Source organism: Falco peregrinus, chromosome 2 (assembly GCF_023634155.1).
Source record: "Falco peregrinus isolate bFalPer1 chromosome 2, bFalPer1.pri, whole genome shotgun sequence".
Taxonomy (NCBI): Eukaryota; Metazoa; Chordata; class Aves; order Falconiformes; family Falconidae; genus Falco; species Falco peregrinus.
Window position 1 is genome coordinate 15,785,728 of NC_073722.1, and position 21,972 is coordinate 15,807,699.

The following is a 21,972-nucleotide window of genomic DNA, read 5'->3' on the forward strand; positions in this document are numbered from 1 at the left end:
ACACTTTTGCTCATCCAGCCAGAAGCCTCTCATTCTGACATCATAAGGCACTGCTGCGAGGCACATTTTCCTGTCACAGTGGGAAGATTAGAGATGAAAGAAGTCTATAAAGAGTAAGAATTTGATGCAAAGAGGATGAATTTGCTCTATAAGTTGAGTGATTAGGAGAGATATCAAGGAGTAAGACATTGAGGTTAGATTTCTTTCTTGGACCAGGAGCAAACAAGATATAAAAAGTGGAACAGAGACAGTGTCAAAGTGAGACATGCACAAGCACTAAATGCAAACAGGCATCCTCCCAGCTTTTAGACTTACTCACCTGGCACAGTGGAGAGCTTTGAGTGTCACAGCTTCAAGCTCTGTTTACAATGCCCACCCCTTCTGCACAAATACTTGAAACACAGCAAAAGAAAAACGAGACCAATCACTAACCTTTCAGACGCCAATGAAACCTCATATTCCATAGCTTTGCCTTTATGCCCTTTTGACTGTGCATTAGGGAATGCCTCTCCCTTTTTACTCCTCTGTTGTCATGTGAGTAGCCCTGCTGGGCTTCCAATATATTTAAGTAAATCTTCTTTGGTAGAAAACACATTGCACTTTATTGTTATTCTGAAGACACTTGCATAAACATTGTGTCATTTCTATAATTACACACCTAAGTAGTTAGGATGCCTGATTGAGCAGATTGTTTACTGTTATTCTATTATAAATCTTTTAATTTCAGTACTTTTCTTTTTAGTAACATGATAATATGTGCTTTCACTCTAATACTGTACAAGATACATGCTAGGAGGAGCAGATTGTTGACTGTTGTTTTAATAAATATTTTTTATTGAGCTAATTTATATTAAAGTGATCTCTTCTACTAGCAGGGAAAAACTGTTTTCTAGAATGACTAGCCAACTGCAATAGACATAATAATAGCCACAAAGTTTATAGCAGTACCTTCAAACAATCGTGACGGAAGACACGTTTCACAAAAAAGCCTGAAAAGCATGTATTATGAAACATGGAATTGCATCATGTTTAAGGTATTCTGCGTACAGTACATGTTAGTGAAGTGAAAGGGCACATCTGTGCTCTACTAATTCAGATGAGTATTTTATTCACTGGATGATGGCAATTTATTCATTGATTTCTGGATGCCAGATTGCCAAGAAGATATCAGATATCTGGTTGATGTTAAAAACAGTTGGACTTTGTATTTGTATCTCATTGTTTGTAGCTGTTTAAAAATCGTAATTGAATAGCAAGTAAATGAAAAAGAACAAGGAAATAGAAATAAAGCATCACATATGATTCCCTCCTCTCTGATCCCTCAGAGAGAACAGTACGCACAGAGTTACTCACAGGAGATTCCCTGCACACTTCATTAGAACTCACTTGGCCTGTGCAGATGCCAAGTTGAGATCTGGTCCATAAAGCAAAGATGTAACAGGGGATGGCTGCAATTCACATTTCTGCATTGCAGTGCTGTAAGCAGGTTGCCAGCACCTAACAAACAAATAATAGATGTGGTAGAGTCTTATACATGCTTTAATTCTTACTTTTTGCTTGAAGCCCAGCAGAAGGAAGGTCTCATGACTTCCCTCCCGAGCTAAGAGCAAGAGGACCAATGGGTACATTCTGCCTGACAAATGAGGTGCAACATACACCACTGTCAGTGTGGTAGCTGCCAAAGCATCAGTATCTCATCCTGGTTTCACTTACAGATGTGCGGACTGGGCAGATGGGGAAGAACTGAGGCTGTGCTTCAGCCATTATATGCCAGGGTCCTCCTCATGATCTGCTTGCCCTCCACAAGGACCATATCAACCACCTTACCTTGCAACCTGAGAAACAGAATTCCTCATTCAATTTTTACATCAGAGGGATAATGAACTCATAGGAAACAGAATTCTGCCCAGAAGCATGAGAAGATCCCACTTTCCTTCCATTATCCACTGCTTAATGGATTGTACAACCTTAACAATATCGAAGGCAGAGGGACAACACAGAGGGATACATCGGCGGGCCACTGGTGTTCTGTAAAAATCAGATTAAGACATGGTTCCCCTTGCTCTCACTGCAATGTGCAGTCTTTGTAAGCCATCTCTTCTAAGCCCACATTGCAGAACATGGTTTCAAGTTTTAAAAACAGCAAAGTATACTCTCAGCTTTCATTTCTGTACCTCAGAGTCTCCAAATATAACAAAAAGTGAAGTATATTGAACTGATATTTAGAGCAGAAAATGAAAAGTTCATTTCTACTAACACTGAGATATTTTTCTATGCAAAGTATTCATTTCATTGTGGTAGAAAGCATCAATGTTTTCTCAAGTTATTTTACTCCTCTCCCCCTTGGGAAAAGAACATGCAAAATCCCAGCTTTTCCACACCAGAATAGCTCTTGATGGAAATGTTAAAGGTAGAGGAATGATGTTTATTCTGAGGCAATACACAACATCGTATTTACCTTTGCCTGATCAACACCACAGAAAATACTATTTAAGTTTAGATATACCAAGCCAAAATGGAACATTTTTCCATTTTTTTTTCTGGTCTGTGCGGTTAAGGCAATCTCAAAGCCATAGCGGATTGCTTCTATTAAGAGGAAAGAAGAATGGTATCAATCAGATAATGTGGAAAACACAGTGCCTTTACCACACTCTTCCTTCTGCAGTGTCAAAGCAACCCATCCACCAACCAATGTGTTTCCAAATATACTCACAGCTGAACAAACACAGAGCCAAACAAGGGGATGCAAGCAATTGCAAGGCATCCTGATGCGCTCCCACGTGGGCCGGCCCGTGGCACGGGCACGCTGCAGAGGAGCCCCAGGGATGGTGTTGGGCACTGAAGGGCAGGAGCTGAGGGGAATCTGCAGCACCAGCATGGGCAGCCTTTGCCTGCCCCACCGATTTAGGGCAGGAGCATGCCAGCCTCAGCTGAGTAGCTGTGTTTTGTTGTTTCTCTCTCTCTCCCTCCTCCATGTAGGTGTGTGCATGTGATTTAGCTTCTAATTGGTCTGACCACAGCAGGCCTTGCCTTGAGGTGTGGCTTTCTACACTACCACTGCTTATCAGGGCATCTAGTTGCCCTGAACGAAGGGTTGCTTATTCACTTTAACCACATCTTTGACTGCTCAGTAGACATGTTTACTAGAAGCCATTAACATCTTTCAGCCTAAAAAGAGGAGAAAAAGAAGACCTACTCCATGTCACAGTGGACAGATTGTCACAAGTCATAGCTACAAATATCTAATCATTGCTCTGCCACTAGCAGTGGCCATTGCCCATTTCCCCAGTGGTAGAGCAGTGGCTATCAGAAATGTCCAAGGGGCACCCTGGGGGTGATCTAGTCCAAGCCCCTGCCTGTAGCACTAGCTCCGGTCAGCCATGGCTGTGCCAAGGCAAGTCTTAAAAAACCCCGAGGACACAGGTTTCACAGTCACCCTGGATACCATGTTCCAGTGCTGCACACTTTTCCTAGCAAGGAAATTTAACTCTTACTGATTTCTTCCCGATGATGGGCAAAAAAAGGTATAACAGCTATGCCTGGCACACCAGAGATAACCTCTTCCCGACACTGTTCATACCTTGTGATATCCAAAAGCAAGGAAGCCAGGGCAGTGTCCCTGCAGGAATGAGCTGGTACCCTCGCCCCGGGGTGACTGCAGGCATGGCCAGCCCACACAGGAACAGCACAGGACGCCTTGCAGCTGCATGGTTGTGATCTTGTGAATGTGTCTGAGAGAGGGAGGGAAAAAAAAAATTGGCATTATAGAAGGAAGAGTGTGGTAAAAGCTGTAATTTGGCTGGGATTAAAGAAACCACTGGAAGTTCCTTAGTTTTAAATTTTGCACACATGTCAACTATACTTGTTCCTACTGTCTTTAATTTAATGTCTGGAATATTGTGCTAATGTAATTCAGATGACATATGACTGGGAAACAGCCAGACCAACAGATTTGTGAAATTTTCTTTTTATGTTTAGATTTAATTAAAAAAAAGCCCTCTCATGTGTGGCTTTTCTACACAGCAGTGTAAGAAAATGCTTTAGAAAGCTATGAAAAATATCTGTGAAGTGCACTTGAACATGCCTGCAGATGGACCAGAAAGCAGAGGCGCATTGTAGCAGTGGTGGCAGATGCCATTTTCTTGTGTTTTCCCAGCTCAGCACACCATGGCTCTTCTCCTTCTCACCATGGAGAAGAAGAGGCAAATGTCGTCACGCTCTGCATTTGCCTCGCTCCCTCAACACTTCCACCAGGTTTTGGGGTGAAGAAGCACATAGGCACCTATCCTGAGCTGCTTCAGCTATTTCCAAAGCAACTGCCCTTGCAGAATACTGCATGTTTTACTCCATATTACACATTAAAAAGCAGTCTGGTGTATTACAGACGCTCAGGATACAGTGTTTGGTGGTGATTTTGTGAATAAAGACTCAAGGAAGCTAACAAATAGTTCAAACAACTGTAATAATATTTTTACTCAAGTGACACAGATGAGCTAAAATCAGAGTCGTGTTTATCTGACTAGGTGTTGCTTAGACCCATCTGTTAAGTTTCGATAGGAAACAGGAGCTGAAGTCATCTTAATCTTGTAGAGATCCAAGAATTTAACTTACTTTACCTGCTAATATACGGGAACAGCTTCAGAAATTGTTTTTAACAAGCAAAGAAACCTGATAAGGACCAATTATTTCCCATCTCACTCTCACTGAAAGAAAAAAAAGGTAAGCTATTTAAAAAAAAAACAACCCTCTTGGAGTGACCCTATATGGTCCTTTTCAGCCTTTCAGCTCCTTCATGATTTAGTACAAAGTATATTCGGAGGGCATCATGCTTTTGGAAGAATAACACTAGTATATAAGAGACTTAAGATAAAATGAACTGAGTGTTGACACTGTGTCTCCAGTAAGGTCCTGCTTAGCCTGGAGTAAGATATGAGTACATGGTCCTACCAGATTGCAAGTTAAACTGCCCTCTCCACAATACATGCATAACTACTTTCTTGCTGTCCATGAGGTTTTTACATGCTGGAGGGAGCACTGGTTCCATAGCACAGTCCTCTGTGTGCTCGAGGGAACATTAGCTTGTATGATGCCCTGCAGCAGAGGTGCCAGGCACAGCCAGCGCAGCGCTGGCTTGCAGGAGCGCATTTAGGTAAAATAAAACCCTTCAGAGTGGTATGTTTAATGCTAAAGTTTGTGGAAAAGTTTGAAGAATTTTTCAATAGATAACTTTAAAATGCCAGTCCTGTCTGCCTGTGCATGCAAGTGACTCATATTGTTTGGGATCTATTTGCATTTGTTGCATTATGCAACTGCGAGAATACAAACAACTCCTCAGGAAACACCTCTGAGGCCCGTTCATGGGCAGCAATTGACTCCTAGCTCTCTTCGTCAGCTTTCTGAGCTAACTGTTCTTTCACTTGCTTTAAATGGGAGTTTATCAACATATTTATTGCCAAATCCTCTTTGATTTTTAAAAAAAAAAACCAAAACCCCCCAAAAAAACAAACTACAGTAAATTATATGGTTCAAAATTTAGCTGCCAAAAGAAAACCATGGTGATCTACAAGTATCTTTCTGTTGATCTCTTTCAAGAAAACGTAACACACAAAATGGCCTCAGCAGCTTTGAGACCAGAACTGTTATTTCAAGAAATTTTCTCTTTCATCATGTTACTGTACATCTACAAACACACACAATTTTTCACTTGAAATGTTGACTCGGCTTTAATCTTAAAACATACGGATGTCATTCTCTTTTTGCTCAGAGGCACTGATGCAACTGAAGAAAAACATTAAGCTTCTGGAGGGAGGCCAAGCTGGAGAGTGGAAGCACGGTGTATACAGTGCTGCCATTGACATCAGATCTGGAAGCAGATCAGATGTGAGTGGAAGACCCATAGTGAGTCAGGTTTGCATGTAAACCTCCAGTAAGTCTGGATTAGCTCCAAAAGCTAATGTGATATCAATGAAAGAACAGGACTGTATCCACTTTCAGATACTTTTGGTGTAAAATCAGACAGTTTTTAGTTCATGAATTAAAATTCAGCCAAACTGCGGGGATAATTTTTGTAAATGGACCCATCAAAACTTCATGAAAAGATTGTTAAGACATTATACAAAACCACCAGAGCTCAGAAATACATGGTAAAAGAGGACACTGTGACCTGCTTTAGTTAAAAAAAAAAAAAAAAAAAAAAAAAAAAGTAAAAAATAACAATAGAGGGATATATTTTGGACACTGCTTTCTGTAATACCAATTTTACCTTTCTACATTCAACAAACATTTATTTTCAACAGAGGGTTCTTGTTATTATCTTTTATTTCCTATTGGCAATTTCAGGTGCTTTTATCCCTTCATTGCTGATTGATGGATTTATTAGTTCCTGGAATCCAGGAAGATTTTTGTCTTGGGATTAGAACAATTTAGAGTTAACAAAAAAGTAATTCCTTTCTGAACAGCTTTCAATTATAAATACATAGGCTATCAAGTATTCCCCTGATTTTAAATATATATTTGCTTCTATTGTTTTCTGAAATGTACTTTTTTTTTTATTACATCAGTGCTGTTCTCCAATTCTTGCACCAAGTTTCTGAGAAAGAATAAAGCAAATTTAGAAGCCAGGAAGAAACAAAAGCAGCCCAATTCCCATTAATAAAGCACCACCTTCTCTTTGTTTTGTGGAAAGCAACATGCATGTCATGTTCTACAAACTCAAAGCAAAGTATGCAAATTTTACCAGATTCTCACTTCTGATGGAAAATTAAGTATCTTGCTTTTTATAGCCTTGCAGTCTCAGAACTTCCTACTTACTGATTTCTTTCTTTCTGCTGAACAGACAGGAAAGAAATAGGAATTCATTCTTATTTTAGTATGTAGGTTTAAAGGCGCTCCTTAACCACTCAGACCTAAGTCCCTGCTGTGCAGCCCCATCCTAACCCACCATCCTGATATTTCACTAGGTCTCTCAAATGTCATTTTGTAGAGCACAGTAAACCTGATATTTGCTTTTTGTGTGTGCTGTACTGTGTGTTGGTTACATAATATCAAGGTACTGGAAAAATATTTTATATTTCATGGCATGAAGCCAAGTCCAGAATAATTTTTGCTACCTTTGCAAGAACCCAGTATAATTCAAATGTGTTTAAATTGGGGTACGTTTGCAGCCAATAGGTTAGAATGTGAGCAGAAGGTATAAACTCATTTGCTTGTTTCCCAGATCAGCAGTAAATGGGTGATTTCTACATTGCTCCTGTAATTTGAAGGAACTCTTTCTGCCAATAATTACAGTTATTCATGCCACCATGTCAAAGCTTCTAGGCTTACAGATAATTTACAGATTGAGCACCTCATTGTGCATATAAGACATTAGAGATTGCAAGAAGGTTAGAGAGACATCAGTGTTCCACCAAGACCAGAAAGCCAACAGATTACTTTGCCCCCACAAGTTTCAGGTATACTATAGGTATCTCCTCCTATGCTTTTCTCTTGACCCCATCTGCGGGGCTGCCCAGATGTTTTGCTGTTTGATGTCTATGTTGTAGTAAGGTCACGGCCTTGAAAGACATGGATGGAGACACAGGATTTCTTGACTAATTTTGTTTTCATATTTTTGTAGCATGCCTAAGTATGTATTAACAGGGATGAATTCTGTCATCAGGAGTAGAAATTCAGTACCACATTCACTCACTATTTTGTTCATTTTCTGGCTACCAAAGAATACATTCCCATATATTAAAACCATACTAAACATTAGCCATGGTCCTGGTTTTATAATTGTACATATATAATTTGGTTCCCGAATTCTGCTAAAACCTCTGGGAAAACATCTACTTCAAACAGACTCTCTTTTCTGGAAGCAGCATGGTGCCCTGCTCTTTCCAGTTTGTGACTTTACTGGGTTCTTTGTTCCCATCCACCTCCTCCCTCCTCTCTTACCATTATGCATGGACCCAGGGGATTGTTCCTGATGTGCCAGTTGGATACAGCTTTCTCTTCCCTTCCTTGCAAGGGAGTCTAATATGCTCTTGTTACATGCTCTGCTGGGAAGTTTTTTAACGGTGCTTGAATTTCCAGGCTCACTGCAAATGCCACACCTTTTCTTTACTACATTTGTGAAATTCAGCTTCCTGGTTTTATAATGCAGCATAGGCAGAGTGTGACACTAGAGTTTTGCATGTATGGACCTGGTAGGTAAACGCCAACTTGACTCATCCCACAATTAAAATTTGTCAGAAGGAGATCCCAGTTTATATATTTGAGCAGTGTTATTGTTCAAGGGACAAGCATAAGCAATTCATCTTCATTTGAGATGGCAAAGAAATGAGTGAGACAGACTAGCAACAGATGCACTTTTGTTTTCTTTGTGCAGTGGAAAAACAAAACAGAAGCTGATTCCCCCAGTTATTATTTTTGCATGCATATTATAAAAGATATCAGACTTGAGTTGAGGTTTTATCTAACCAGTATATTTCATGCATTAACCCACTCCTTTTATGCACTGCAGGCTAAATGATGTCTCCCTTCAGTTGTGCAGGAGCACTGTATGCAGGGGAAATAGCAACAATTTCCCTCCTCCCTCTTAAGTGTGCAAGACACGTCATTCAAATCCAAGTATAGGAATAAGTAGCTACTACTGATGACCACATTAATACCAGAGAGACGGTATTATTAATAAAAGCCAAGGATGACTCTACAGCTTCAAACATTTTCCTACATCCAGATGCATATCTATGCATACATGACTTACCTAAAATTTGCCTTTATTGATTTTCCCATGCACACTGTGGAAATACCTTGAATTGCAAAGGAATAACGTCTTGGGAGTACACATCCTTTCTGTGGATTAGGCATTAGGCTACCAAGTACAACCCCTACACGTGAGGCTGATGAGCAGGTAAAAGCATTTTTACTGTGATAACTTTAGGGTGGGTGGAACCTTGAGAGCTGGTCCTGTGATGCACAGTTATTTCACTGTGGCTACTTACCTGTCTGAGAACATGGGACTGTACTTCTGGCTCATGCCCCACGTGGGCTTTAACATGAAAAACCAAAAATCCTGTGGAGATAAATTAATTATTCTTTACATCTGTAAGATGTAAAGATGTAAGTCCATTGACACCTACAAACCACCTGTGAGTAAAACTTGTGTGAAATATTTGACCCTTAGAAATGGGTAAATTTAAGCTGAGTTAACCTACTGAAGGTAAAAGGATAATTTCATTCCTTTCTACCAATTTTTAAGTCATAATAAACAGTGAAAAGTTTGCTATACATTTTCTTCCATTTGAACTCTCAGTTTCTAGTTTCACCCATTGTTTATCATACGATTTATGTACACCATCCTGATGATATCCTCAGTACTTTTTATTCCAGAAAACACTGATAGAGATTTATGCAGTCTCTTTTCTAGTTTCTCAAAGTCTATGTCTATTTTCAAATATATCCCAAACTTGCTGTCTCCAGTTCAAATGCTCTGTCACATTTTCCCTGTGTCTCCAGTCTCCTCTACATCTCGTTCGTCTTTCAGGGCAGCAGCTGCTGGGCTGCTTCTTTGAGGCTCTCAGCGAAGCTGAAAAGCCAAACTAAATACACAGAAACCTCTGAACTAAATTTCCATTTTTCTACAGGACTCTTGACCTATTGGTCTTCTCAATCTTAAAGGATCGATCACCACAGGAATTAGCTCCTACCCTATAACTTAATAGTGACATTTACTCTAGACAAGCTATTCCTTTGTCAACATTCTTCTGGCAGCCACACAAAACCTGCTGGCTTCACAGCTCTCCTTCCCACACTGCTTGCCCCTTTTTCTTTGTCCAGCTGCATCCACAGCTGTAGGAGTGGGGCCTGACTCATCTGCAGATACAAGGCAGCAGGCTGAACCCTCAGGACTCACTTAATTCATTGACAGCTGCCAGACATGGAAACCTTCTTGTCAAGAAGGGATTCAACTCTGACATATAATGTTTCAGGTTGTACACCTAAAATCTAGCTTTAAGTCCTAATCTGCTAAAGAAGTAGGTTTACTTTGGGATTTCAGAAAAAAAAAAACAAAACCAAAAAACAAACAACCATGTAGCTATCACTTGTGTAAATACTCACATTTCTGGATGTTTACGTGATCACAGGCTCAGGGCAGGAAGGCTGAGGTCCAGAATTCACCTTTCACTGCAAAGAATTTAGTCCATGAGAAGTAAGCAAAACTTCCTACAAATGGGATAAATGGGATATATATACTCTTGAAAATGCAGTGTAACAATACGTCCAAACACTACCAACTGCAGCAGTTTAAGAAGTCAAGGGTCATAAAAACATCGAAATACCAGTTTGCTCAGGGCATTGCACGTAATCAGCATGTCATCCAAAGAAGTGTGTTTGTCATTAAACAAACAGATTTTCACTGGCGAATTAGTATTAGCAAATTCATTGATGATACTGGTAATATCATGTTCATTTATCATACATAAGCATAACACAGAGTGACCAGGTTGTTACTTCTAAATGGAGGTTTGTGAACACTCACTAAAATGGTTAGGCTGTAATACCAGTTGTTGATCTGATGGATTTCTGTTGACTTCTCCAGAAAAAAGGAAGAAAAATGATGGGTCCAGGCATCAGTCCTTATAAACACAGTTTAAACAATGTGATTTCACAGTTGCTTAAAAGTCACGCAGCAGCTGTGCTGAAATTGTAAAATCTGCAGTTTTATTATGCCAATGACTTTCTATTGGCCTCAGCCATAAAATAACATACTCCTCACCAAAGTTCTCTGCTAAACAAAAAACACATCCAGACTGACTAAAAATCAAACTCAGACAAGCAAAAAATAATTTGGCCTTTATCTTGCTGGGCCTGATTGGTCCAATAATACACAATTTTATTTTTCTTCTTCACTGCTACTCCTACTGATAATTACCTTATTCCCAATGGAGAAAATAAAGCACTGAAAAGTAACTATTGCTGAGAGGAATTCATAAATAGTACTTTGTACTTCTGCAGGAGTTAATGGCAAGCTGAAATTTTCCTTTTTCTTTTCCTTTTTTTTTCTTTTTTTTTTTTTTTTGGTGCAAATTTCAAATTTGCCAACTGCAAAAGAGGATCTGCTGAGGAGGTTTTCTCTCCAGCAGAGAAGATAAGCGAGTCCTAATCATTCACGACTGCTTGGGAGTTCAGGTGATGGCTTTCAAACAAATTATTGCTTCTAGAGTAATAGCTGTCTTTAGCCTACATCTTCTGTGTCCATGTCTGTAGTTAGAGGGTACATTAAGGTCTAGTGTACTGTATACTTTAGGCAGAATAAAAATAGGTTCTAAATATAGCACTTAGTTGAACGTGAAGTAGATGTTCCAGATAATGCTTCAGGCAGTGAAGCTACTACAACACTGTCCTGCTTATAGGTATAATATCAGGGAATTGGGGAAAAAGCCCTTTCCATGATTTCTGTGATGACAGCTAATGTTTGAATCACATACTTCAAAAGAAGAAAGACACAAGTGGGAATATTGCCTGCCCTTTGCTCATTTAAAGATAATGTTCTAAATCTGATTTCATTTTAGGTTTTAGCTGCAATTTTCTAGTATTGCATGTGTGTTTTTCATGATTTGTACACTCTGACAACAGTGACTTGTCAAATATCTGAAGGAGTACATGCCAGGATAGATGGGGTACAAAGCCTTCCTGAGGAGTCTGTAAACAATCTACTATGATTTGCCTAAAATTATACTTGTATGGGATTGAGTCTGTTGATTTTGTGTTTGTAATGGTATTTACCAGCCATATGACAGGATAAAAGAGAACATGGCACACTATGGCTATGATCAGAGTATCAAATATTGAATCAGTAGGAAGACCCTGAAGACATTCTGATTATCCATTTACATTTCTTAGACTTGATTCAGTCTGTTGTTATGCATACCCTTAGATTTAGAAAACAGTGAATATTAATCTTCTGAAAGCATGAATAAAATTGATCTCTGTGGACATTATCTGATGACTCATCTGTTGGACTATGTAGAAATTCAGTTACTATCAAATAAATTTTATTTTTGGAACAACTACAGCTAATGCAGTCATCATGCTGACAATGTGTACCATTTAACCTTAGGCCTTATATTAATTTTACAGTGGAACTAAAACCATAGGCCACCATCATTTAATAGACTACCTAGGTACACAAGCATTGAGCTGAATCTAGATTTCTATGCACTCAAAAGGACAACAAGTTGCTACTGTTCAGCTTTCAGGGTTAGCAGCCAACTAAATTGGAAGGGGCTTTTTGTACCTCTCAGAGATAATATTTCAGATTGCTTGCAGACTCATCCTGATCCTCTTAAACTATTTCTGGTTTTCTATTTGGACGGCAATGGCAAATGGATTATCTCATTCTGGTCAGCAATAATTATTCAGCCTTCTGTCTGAATGCCACCTTGACCTTTCACTGCAGAACTAGCACTCAAAGACTGAGAGTACCACACAAATCTCTGCTTTGAGACCCATGTCCCAGACGAGGTACACTCCACCAAGCATCATAAACCCGCTGTGAAAAATGTGACGGCTAATTAAAAAAAAATCGATTTTGTTATCTGATGCAACATGTCACACAGATTCCTAGGTAGTTCATACCACCCAGAGCTGTTGTTTCAGGTATGTGGAGGCATGACTATGAATGCATTAATTCTCTGGAAATTAATGAGTAATGTGCGTCTTCCAAAGCCAGAGTTTCCAATACCAAAGATGGCAGCTGAGAAGAAATGCTGGTAGGGTGCACCACCATGTGTCTCCATTTGATCTCTGTACAGATGGAAAAGGAGGTGATCAGAAGTGCAGGATGATTCCTGGAAAGCTGTGATAAATCACACAGAAGATGATTCAGAGCACTCTGGTGCTGGATATTGATGTTTCACTGCGTTGCCTTCTGGATTCTCCATCAGCCATACAAGCGACCAAGATTCTAATTTAAGTACCCAAGCTCTCACATACAGTATTTATATTTGACATGTAAATTCTCCTGGGCAAATATGAACCTAGGTTACATAGACTATGATAAAAGGCATAGGTTCACCCCAATCATATGGGTTTTTTTAATTCAGTAAAGCTTCCAAAAATTCTGAATGGTCAAAAACTGCTAATGATGATAATAATAAAATAACAATCTCAGTAACAATAATAGTTTTCAGGTAAACTGGATAAGCTGAAATTTCCACATCTTTATCAGAATTGCTGTATAATTTGCCTGCCTCAAAACAAGAAACTGACATGTCTTAGCCAGACCATGCTTCAGTTCCATTTTTTGATTTGTTTCTTCTCGAAAATGTAACTTTCCACAGAATTAATCTCTATTTTGTGTTTTCTTTTCAATAATCAAAGAAAAAAGCCATCATACAAGAACAGACTGTAAAGCAGACTTATCTAATGCAGTGAAACACAAGGCGTGATTTGTGTTTACTTTAACCAATTTAAATCACAGCTGAATTGCCAACCTCCTTGTCAGAGCAAATGTAAAGTCTGGGCAGCTCTAGAGTTCTAGCAAACCTGAACGTTGACCTTGCACATCTTTTCTTTCACTTTTTGAATGCCCATGAACTTAATTTCAGTGTAAGTGTTTCAAGGCTCAGTCTGAAACAGTGTTTTTGAACTCAGCTGGGTCGTAGGAACTTTCTCAGCACTCTATTCTAATTTGCAGTTTTGCTATAATAAAAGCCCCAAATATATTGCTACTGTCTAGACATTTTATCTGAAACAAGTGTCCTTTGTAGTCTCAGAGGACTTTTCTATTTTATTTCCAGTAAATCAAAGTCTGTGAAGAGCTTTGGTTCTTATTAAGACATACCCTTCACAGTCCAGCGACTGCCAACGGAGGCAAGCCATTGACAGTTCATTTACATATAAGTGATGACTTCCATCAGGTAGTTGGCTCAAAAATACAATGGACATTTAAAGCATATCCAATATTTCTTGTTCTTTGATGAGCATCAAGTGCCAATTTATACACAGAAACCAACTATTGGAAAGTGAAGGCTTCTCTTCACTGACCTTACACTGTCTTTTGCAGATCTGGAGCGACATATTGTCATTCCACTAAATGCAAGTTTATTCCTCCAAAGAGGCACGTAGAACAAGGTGGTATCAATAAACATTAAAACAACTGTAAATTTCATAGAAAAATGCCCTGGCCAGCCACATTCATCGGTAGTGGAAGTCACCGCATTTACTGTAGAACAGCCAGCAAGGTTTGAATCTGGGGGCCGGGGTCCGACCCCTGCAGCGCCACAGCACTCGGGCTAGGCAAGGCGGAGGGGTGGGAGCCCCAGCACAGCTGGACGAACAGCCACACTGTCCCCTGGGACTGGAAGGAGTGGGATGAGATGGCAGCCACCTACCAAGGGTAACCTTGATGCCGCTCCTAATAGTGGATGCTAATGGATTCACAGCTGGAACAAATCCAGCTTGGCAAGGCAGAGGGAGGTGACCAGCCTGCTGTGGGCTGCAGCTGGCTTGGGCAAACGCAAACCAGGGTTCAGTCCTTAACATGGTTTTGAACCTAGGTGCTATGGCGAGTGGAGGAGGGGTGGAACCAGTGGTGAGCAGTTCCCAAAGGTCTGGCAGCGATAACAGATGACAGACATGCACCCGCTGTCTGGAGAGGATGAGGGACAGTAACTCACTCGGGTTTTTTTGCATTACTTAGGGTCTTCATTATTGGAAGGCTTTATTTACAAGGTCAAGAGCACGGCAGAAGAATTCTTAGAAAATAATAGAAATACAATAATATAAATTTTTAGTTAATAGGAAAAAAAGAAAAAATGTATAATAACAATTAAAAGATTGAAAAAGATTGAAACAGGCAAAGAGGAACACATGTACCCTCCTTCTAGTAGCAGGATGGAGCTGGAGTACATGTTCCACAGCAGCAGAGTACATGTACTCCCCAGTCCCCTATTCAGAAGATTATTTTTTACATCTGTGTTAAAATGGATGAAGAAAAGCAGAGAAGAAGCCTTCCAATTACGCTACTATTTTGACTGACAGAAAGCAGGCAGAAACCATGCACAGCAGCAGCAGTAAATGCTTCAACTATTCTCCAGATTTTCCTGTGCACCCAAGTTACCCTCAAAGCTGCAGCATCCATTGTTCATATGTGACATGCTTACGCCTTCGAACACATTGGCAGGAGGGTGGTTAACTGATAACTTGGTAGGTCATTTTTAATCTCAGAAATGATAATCAGTTGGGTCCCTTCTACCAGATGCTTAGGCACCTTGTTTTGGCAGAAGGGATGTGAACAGCTGGGAATGGGCAGTTGGAAAGTCCTAAAGGACATCAGCTGGCAGCAGATAGACACTTTTGCCTAAGCAGCACATCTATTTTAGAGGGTCCTTGTTACCTCTCACCTACAGGTGGGCTAGATGCTGAACCAGCTGCTGGTGTGCCTGTGCGGCAATGGGGAAGAAAACTGTGAAAATAATATCCCTTAATGATTTTCTTGCATCAGTTGTTAGCTGTGCTTACAGGACAAAAGAAGTAAGCCCTGCCTGCAGTCCTCAATACTTGCCTCCATACTGCACAACAGTTTTACCCACTTTCAGGGACAGAGGTACCACTGTACCCACTGAGAAAAATCAGAAGTGCCATTTACTCTTTTAGGCCCCAAATTCTGAATTATTTACTAAATTTTTACAGAAGGATGTTGCCCCTCCATTTACAGGAGGACTGTCAGAATAAGCATTTGTCCCTTATACAGGTTAAAGAAAAATAACCTAAAAAAAGAAAACCACTGGCTTATATGCTGTCCTAGGAAGGTCACTGGTTGGTACAGTTTTACAATTTTCTATTGACTATGTTCCAGTGCTTTGATCTTCGAATCCGTTATGTACATTGCACAGTGATTGACTGTACCACGTGAAAATTGATATACATGTTTTAAGAAATGGTCTAAGATTAGGTATCCTGCTGGATTTTCACATTTACTTTTATGTCCTTGTTCAGGAGGTCTTCATCATGAAGGAGTCTTGTATCCCGCTTACTCCCAGATGTAATATTCTTTTCCTACAAAACAGCGTCTCTGCACTGCAACTTGATTTCTGAAGACTTCAACAGCTACTTTTCATGCAGTGGCACCAGAAACTCTGATCAGAGAGGTGATTTCCTTTTCCACTCTCTCACTGGAGAAGTTGCTAATGCAGCTGACACTTGAAAATCAGCTTTCTTTGACTTTGGATGGGAAAATGATGCAATAAAACATAAACATTTATTAATTAGATGTATATCAGAAGTTGAATAACTAGCAGTTTGATAACAAAGGCCAATAACATTTCAACATCAAACCCCCAAATTCTACATTCTTGGGAGAAGACTGATAAATGTCTTTTCCCAGCCCAGATTATACAGAAAACCTAGGATGAGTTTTCAGACTGTTTCAAGGAGGCCAAGCTCATATTCTAAATAAGCAAATTATTAGACAGAGCAACTTGACCTCACTCTGTTTACAGAACCATGCTGCATTTGCAAGCAAAGCTCCGTTCAAGTGTCCAAGTAAGGTGTGAAATTGCTAAATTATTCCTAGTTTCAGTTACTGGATCCCCCTAAGTCTGCAGGCCATGTAAAACTGTTTTCCATGCAATCAAAGAGAAATTACTGCTGGTTTTTCTTTATAAACTTTTTCCTTTTTAATAAATGAACCTCATCACACATCCTTAATTTGGCCATGCTATAGCATACAGTTTTTTAGTTTCAGCATTTGCTAAGTTGCTCAGTAACATTTCTTATTTTTTAGAAAAAGAAAAGTTGAGAAAAAGAAAAGTTGAGCCAGATACATAAAATGCAATCTTTACAAAAAGCAAAATAAATTTTAAATGTTTTATAAAGCAAAATAATGGAAAAGGAAGATATTTTAAACCATGTGGTCCTGTAACTCCAGGAAGCTCCCTATTTTACTTATTCTGACCTGAAATGGGCCTTGTTTTGGTGTATGGTAGTGGAATGGAAAAGTTTGTTTAAGAAATTTTTCTCATCCTGACCAAGCCAAGGAAGAAAAATATCACCGGCACATGACAAAAGGAAACACTCACTAGCACCCACCAAGAGGGAAGAAAAAAGGGACTGAAGGTACACTCCTGTACATCAGCCAGTCATACCTACAGAAGGATGTAAGAGTTGATGCAGATGCTTCTAAATTTTACCTCCCCCAGACTGAAGGCTTTTTCATAATCTTTGTGTCCCCTGGAGAAACATTCCTAAAATGCAAGTGAAAGGAGAGTGCTAGGGAGCCAGGTATGATTGCATTAGGGGCACAAGGTCATGCTTCACATGCTTCTCATGCTTCGCCAAGAGTAGAAAAATACGTATTTTTATGATTAAAAGGTATGTTGACAGTAAGGGGATGAAGAAATACTGCTTTATGTACTGCATTCACAAAACACCCCTTACCAGATCAGCTTATTGCACAGAAGTGCCTCTCACGGTAAATACTCATCTGAAAATAGGACCAACACCATCCAGAGCTATGTTCTTGGTATGTTATTTTATTTTACTTTAAAGCAAGCCAAAATACATATATTTAGCTTTAAAATGGCACGTATTTGGCACAGTTTTGATGAATAGGAGTATACCATGTGGCTATTACTTTCTACAGAAAATAGACTATTCAAAAGAAATAACAAGAGCAGGATGCTTTCTAATATGTTCCAAAAGTAGAGAAAACAAACACACACACAGAGACAAACAAACAAACAAAGGACTTCGTTCAGCAAATACTTTCACATGTGAGAAAACGGCGCTTCGCTGCCTCCACGCCAGTTGTTAGTTTTGCAGGAAGAAGGACCAATTCATTTCTGACAAGGCTAGGATTAATGCCACTGGACTATTTCTTTTTTCTTTTAAAACTCTCTGGCATTAATACAACAGAGCATTCAAATGATGCACACAGACACAGGCATGCATGCCCCTCTTTTCGTGCATTTAACCTGTATTACACCACTGGAGAAGGTGGGGTCAGCAAGTCCCACAAATCCCATTATTTCTGATGGTGAACTTGCAGGGTGAGACTGGCAGGAGGGTTTCTGTTGCAGAAAGACTTTCTTTCCTGCATCACTCTGGTCAATACAGCCAACATCATTTTGGCCACTGTGTACTCCTGCCGCATCTCCATATCGAACATGTTCCTTATGAATTCTCTCAAAAGATTTATTTGCACCTTTACATTCTGACTGAGCAATGCAGTCCTTGGTGATGGTCTGCAACTGGAAAATACAATTGAAATTGCTGGAGAATAATTACAAAGAGTACAGAAAGAAACAATTGCCAAGAACATTTATATTATGATTTCAAACTCTAACCAAGCCTCTCCTCCATCAGTAGTGAAAACAAGGAGACAGGAGGAGAATAACAACAGAAGGGATAAAAAAGAGAAGCAGCTGGAAGAAATAAGCAGGAAGCCCCAGAATGGAAACTCTCTTGGCAGTATCTGTGGAAAATAGATCCATAGCCATAGAGCTGAACTGTATAAAATAATCCATTACCAAATAAAGATTTAAATAATACACATATTTGAACTTTGCTATTAGCTATTCTGCTCAAGTAAATGAAAAAAAATGGACCTTTGATAGTTTAGACCCAAATAAGAAGGGTCAATTGAAACTGATTTTTAGCTCTGCATGGTGCACTTGGTCTCTTCAGGTTTTACACATGGAGACTGTCTTACCAAAACCCTCCTTGTTGGATAGAGTACTTGTGGCTTCCTGAAATCTCATCAGCACTGAGATGTGTCAGAAGCGGGACTGGGTAGTGGAAAGTACAGGAAACAACACCAGAAGTACTCTGTTAAAAAAAAAAAAAAAACCCAAAAAAAACAAAACCCAAAAGACAACAACAAGAAGAGCCAGCATGTTGTTAAACCAATCAAATCCTGACCACACAAAGTATCCTTCACAATTACTCCTAAAGATACTTATAGAGCAGACGATAAACAAAAAGCTGCCATAAGTCAGCTTTCCAAGACAAATCCGTGAAACCTAAAAATTAACTTGCAATGTTCACACATGAAGCTGTACAAGTACACTGCACAGCAGAAACAGCCACTTTACAGCTTCTTAATGACACATTGAGATGAGATAATGAGACCGAATATTTTTTCAGTGGGCAAAAAAATCAGGAAAGTCTAAAACAGATTGTTTAAGTGAATTGGTTTTGACATATCAATTTCTGCAACTGTTTGTTGCATTTGATAAATGCCTCGAACACACTTTGTGACTGGTAGTGCACTGTAACAGATTGTCTTGGTCATCTGCCTCAGTTGCCTCATCTTGAAAGTTAGGATAATACTGGAACTTTTTGCAACTGGTAATTATCTACTATTATTTTTAAAGCTACAGAAAAATTATATATCACTTGATGTTAAAAGTACAGCAGCAAATATACATGTTACAATGGTCATCATCAGCCGTACAGCAGCCTAACACCTTCGACAAAGTTCCTCGAACTGAATAAAGGCAGAATTTTATGACTTTATCACACAGTCAGTTGCAAATCTAACTGCAGGTTCTAGTCACAGAGGAAAAACAAAGAACTACAAACGTTTCTTAAGAGAAAGCATTTTTAGACAGTATCTCAAGTACAGGTATTCAGATTTTGCATAGCTGGCTGTTGAAAACTGCTGAAAGTGAAGATGAAATCAAGCATGACCTGGAACACTGGAAGGTAAAGCAAACAGGCTCAGCTTGGATCCTTCTGTGAGAAGGAAGCTATATAGGCTGAAACCTTGAGTGATACCTCTTAGGAGCTTCCTAGCCAATTCTTGCTAGCATGAATGAATTATATTGAAGTTGCTTTTCATTTTTAAGATATTATATCTTATATATAAGATAGAGAAGCATGTCACCTTGCCTGCGTAGATGGATGCCCTTGCATCTGTTTACTGCCATTAGGCATTAAAAATACAGTTATAGCCATTAAAAAGGACCATGAAGACATGCCATTTTATCTTTAAACCACTGGTGTTCCTGTAATTACTTAGGATCATAATTATTTATTTTTATAACCAAATTAATTTCTTGGGGGTTTGGGGTTTTTTTTTTTACTTCTTTCCTTTTTCACTTCAGCTTTTTGCAGAAGCAATGGAGCTATAAAAACATCTTCAGTCCTATGCTGGCTCAAGTTAGCAGCAATATTGTAATGTAAGTTTCTGTTGCAAAAAATTCATTAAAAGCAAAGATGACAGCTTGACTTTCAGATCACAGGCAGAGTTACAGGGCTGGCATGTAAAGAAAAAAAAATCATATTCTTATTGGATATGCAGTTCTCTGAGATAATAAATATGGAAACCTGTACTGACATTTTCGGTCACTCTCCTGAATATAACTAATAATCAGATAGTCTGCTGTTTCACAACCTTGGCTGCAATTTACAGTTATACATAAGCAGATTTCCCAATTCAACATACCAGCAGCGCAAATAAAAGTAAGATGTGCAGAGGGATGTGAACACTGGGGAAAAGCAAAGAATCCCAGCAGAAATGCAGAGATGGGCGAGCGTTAGATAGCTTAGAAATTTTGTCTACTTTTGTTATTTAAATTTGGGGTTGAGAAGAGAGGGCTGGCCCTCACCCAGGAGGAATGGCATTGCCCCACTGAGGGTCAAGGGAAAGGCTGCCAGCCCCTGGAGACACAGCCTCACCTCGGCTTCCGAGCAGCACCGATGACCAAAAGTTCAGGAATGTTCCCTGCCACCAGTGAAAAAAGTTTCTTCTACCTTCAGCATGTGTTTTAATGTTGGCAAATCCAATGTAACAGCACTTGGAAAAAGGCAATTGAGGTTGACCTGAGTCTCTGAAAGCTCCTGAGAGACAAATGCAGTAATTTTAGAAGAAGGCTACAGTTAATACTATAAACCAATTTCAAATTCACAAAGTTTGAATGCATACAGAGTTACGTATGTGATGTAAAGTCATGGGATCCTCTTAAAATATGATTCTATGATCCTCTTGAAATACATGCAGCTGAGTACCACCTCTTTCAATGTCCAGCTCCCACAATGGGTCTGGTGATTCCTATGTATATAAGACTGTGTTATGTTCTAACAGCTTGGACAACCAGTATCTCACATCATTCATTGTTATTTTAAATCCAGAAGCACAAAAGCTGGTGGAATGTCATTTCAAAATGAGTAGAAATGAAAGAAAGTAGTAAACAATAAAAGACAAACAATACTTAAATATTAGCTGAGTTACAAACTTGAAAATACTCTATCCTGTTTTCTTTACCCGTAATACGAAGCTGTTCATCATGCCTCCGTTAGCACTACCCGTACCTTAGCTATGGTGTATGTACACTGATATGGGATTGTGTTCTGTGTGTTATGGCTGGTTACATATTTCTCAAAAGTTAATCCACTTTGAAATTTATTAAGTAATAAAACTAAAATTCTATTAACCTTAATGGGATTTACACAAGGGAATTCATACTTAAATATGGATGCAACACTGATGCTAAAAACCGTTGCCAGAAAAAAAAAAAAAAAGAAAAAAGAGACAGGCTTAGTGTAGTTAAAGCAAAGCCATCACATTTTCTATTTATGTAGTCCTTCACAAGGGTAATCCTCTGTGTATTAAGGAGAGAAGAAAAACCCACGGATTGGTTAGCATTTAAGCTTCTCAGATGCCAAGCAAGATAACTGCATTTGCCAATAAAGAGTGGTCTTATTGGTGTGGGACTCATAAATATTGATAAAAGGATAGGAACGCATTATCTTGGGGTTTCTTACAGGTCCTGAAAGTGCTATTGCTCACATTTTTTACCATATAAAGCTGGACAGTAACACTGCTCTTTGAATACATTCCCTGTAATATAACAAATACAACAAATTTACATTCTCCCTGTACCAGCCACTCCTGACAACCAAACTAAAGTAAATCTCCCCAGGTTTTTCTCAAGAGAATAATCATCTCTATTGTTTCCAGGGTAAAAATTAGTTGTGGACTAG

The 21,972-nt window shown here is 39.2% G+C and overlaps 1 protein-coding gene across 1 annotated transcript in view; it reads right to left on the reverse strand.

Annotated features, from left to right (window-relative positions):
* Window positions 1-16,088: 16,088 nt before the first annotated feature.
* Window positions 16,089-21,972, reverse strand: part of IQCM (IQ motif containing M) — a 117,465-nt gene continuing 111,581 nt past the window's right edge. Inside the window, 2 exon segments of the mRNA XM_055798034.1 lie at window positions 16,089-16,142; window positions 16,144-16,229. Of these exon segments, the coding sequence (XP_055654009.1) occupies window positions 16,089-16,142; window positions 16,144-16,229 (140 nt within the window).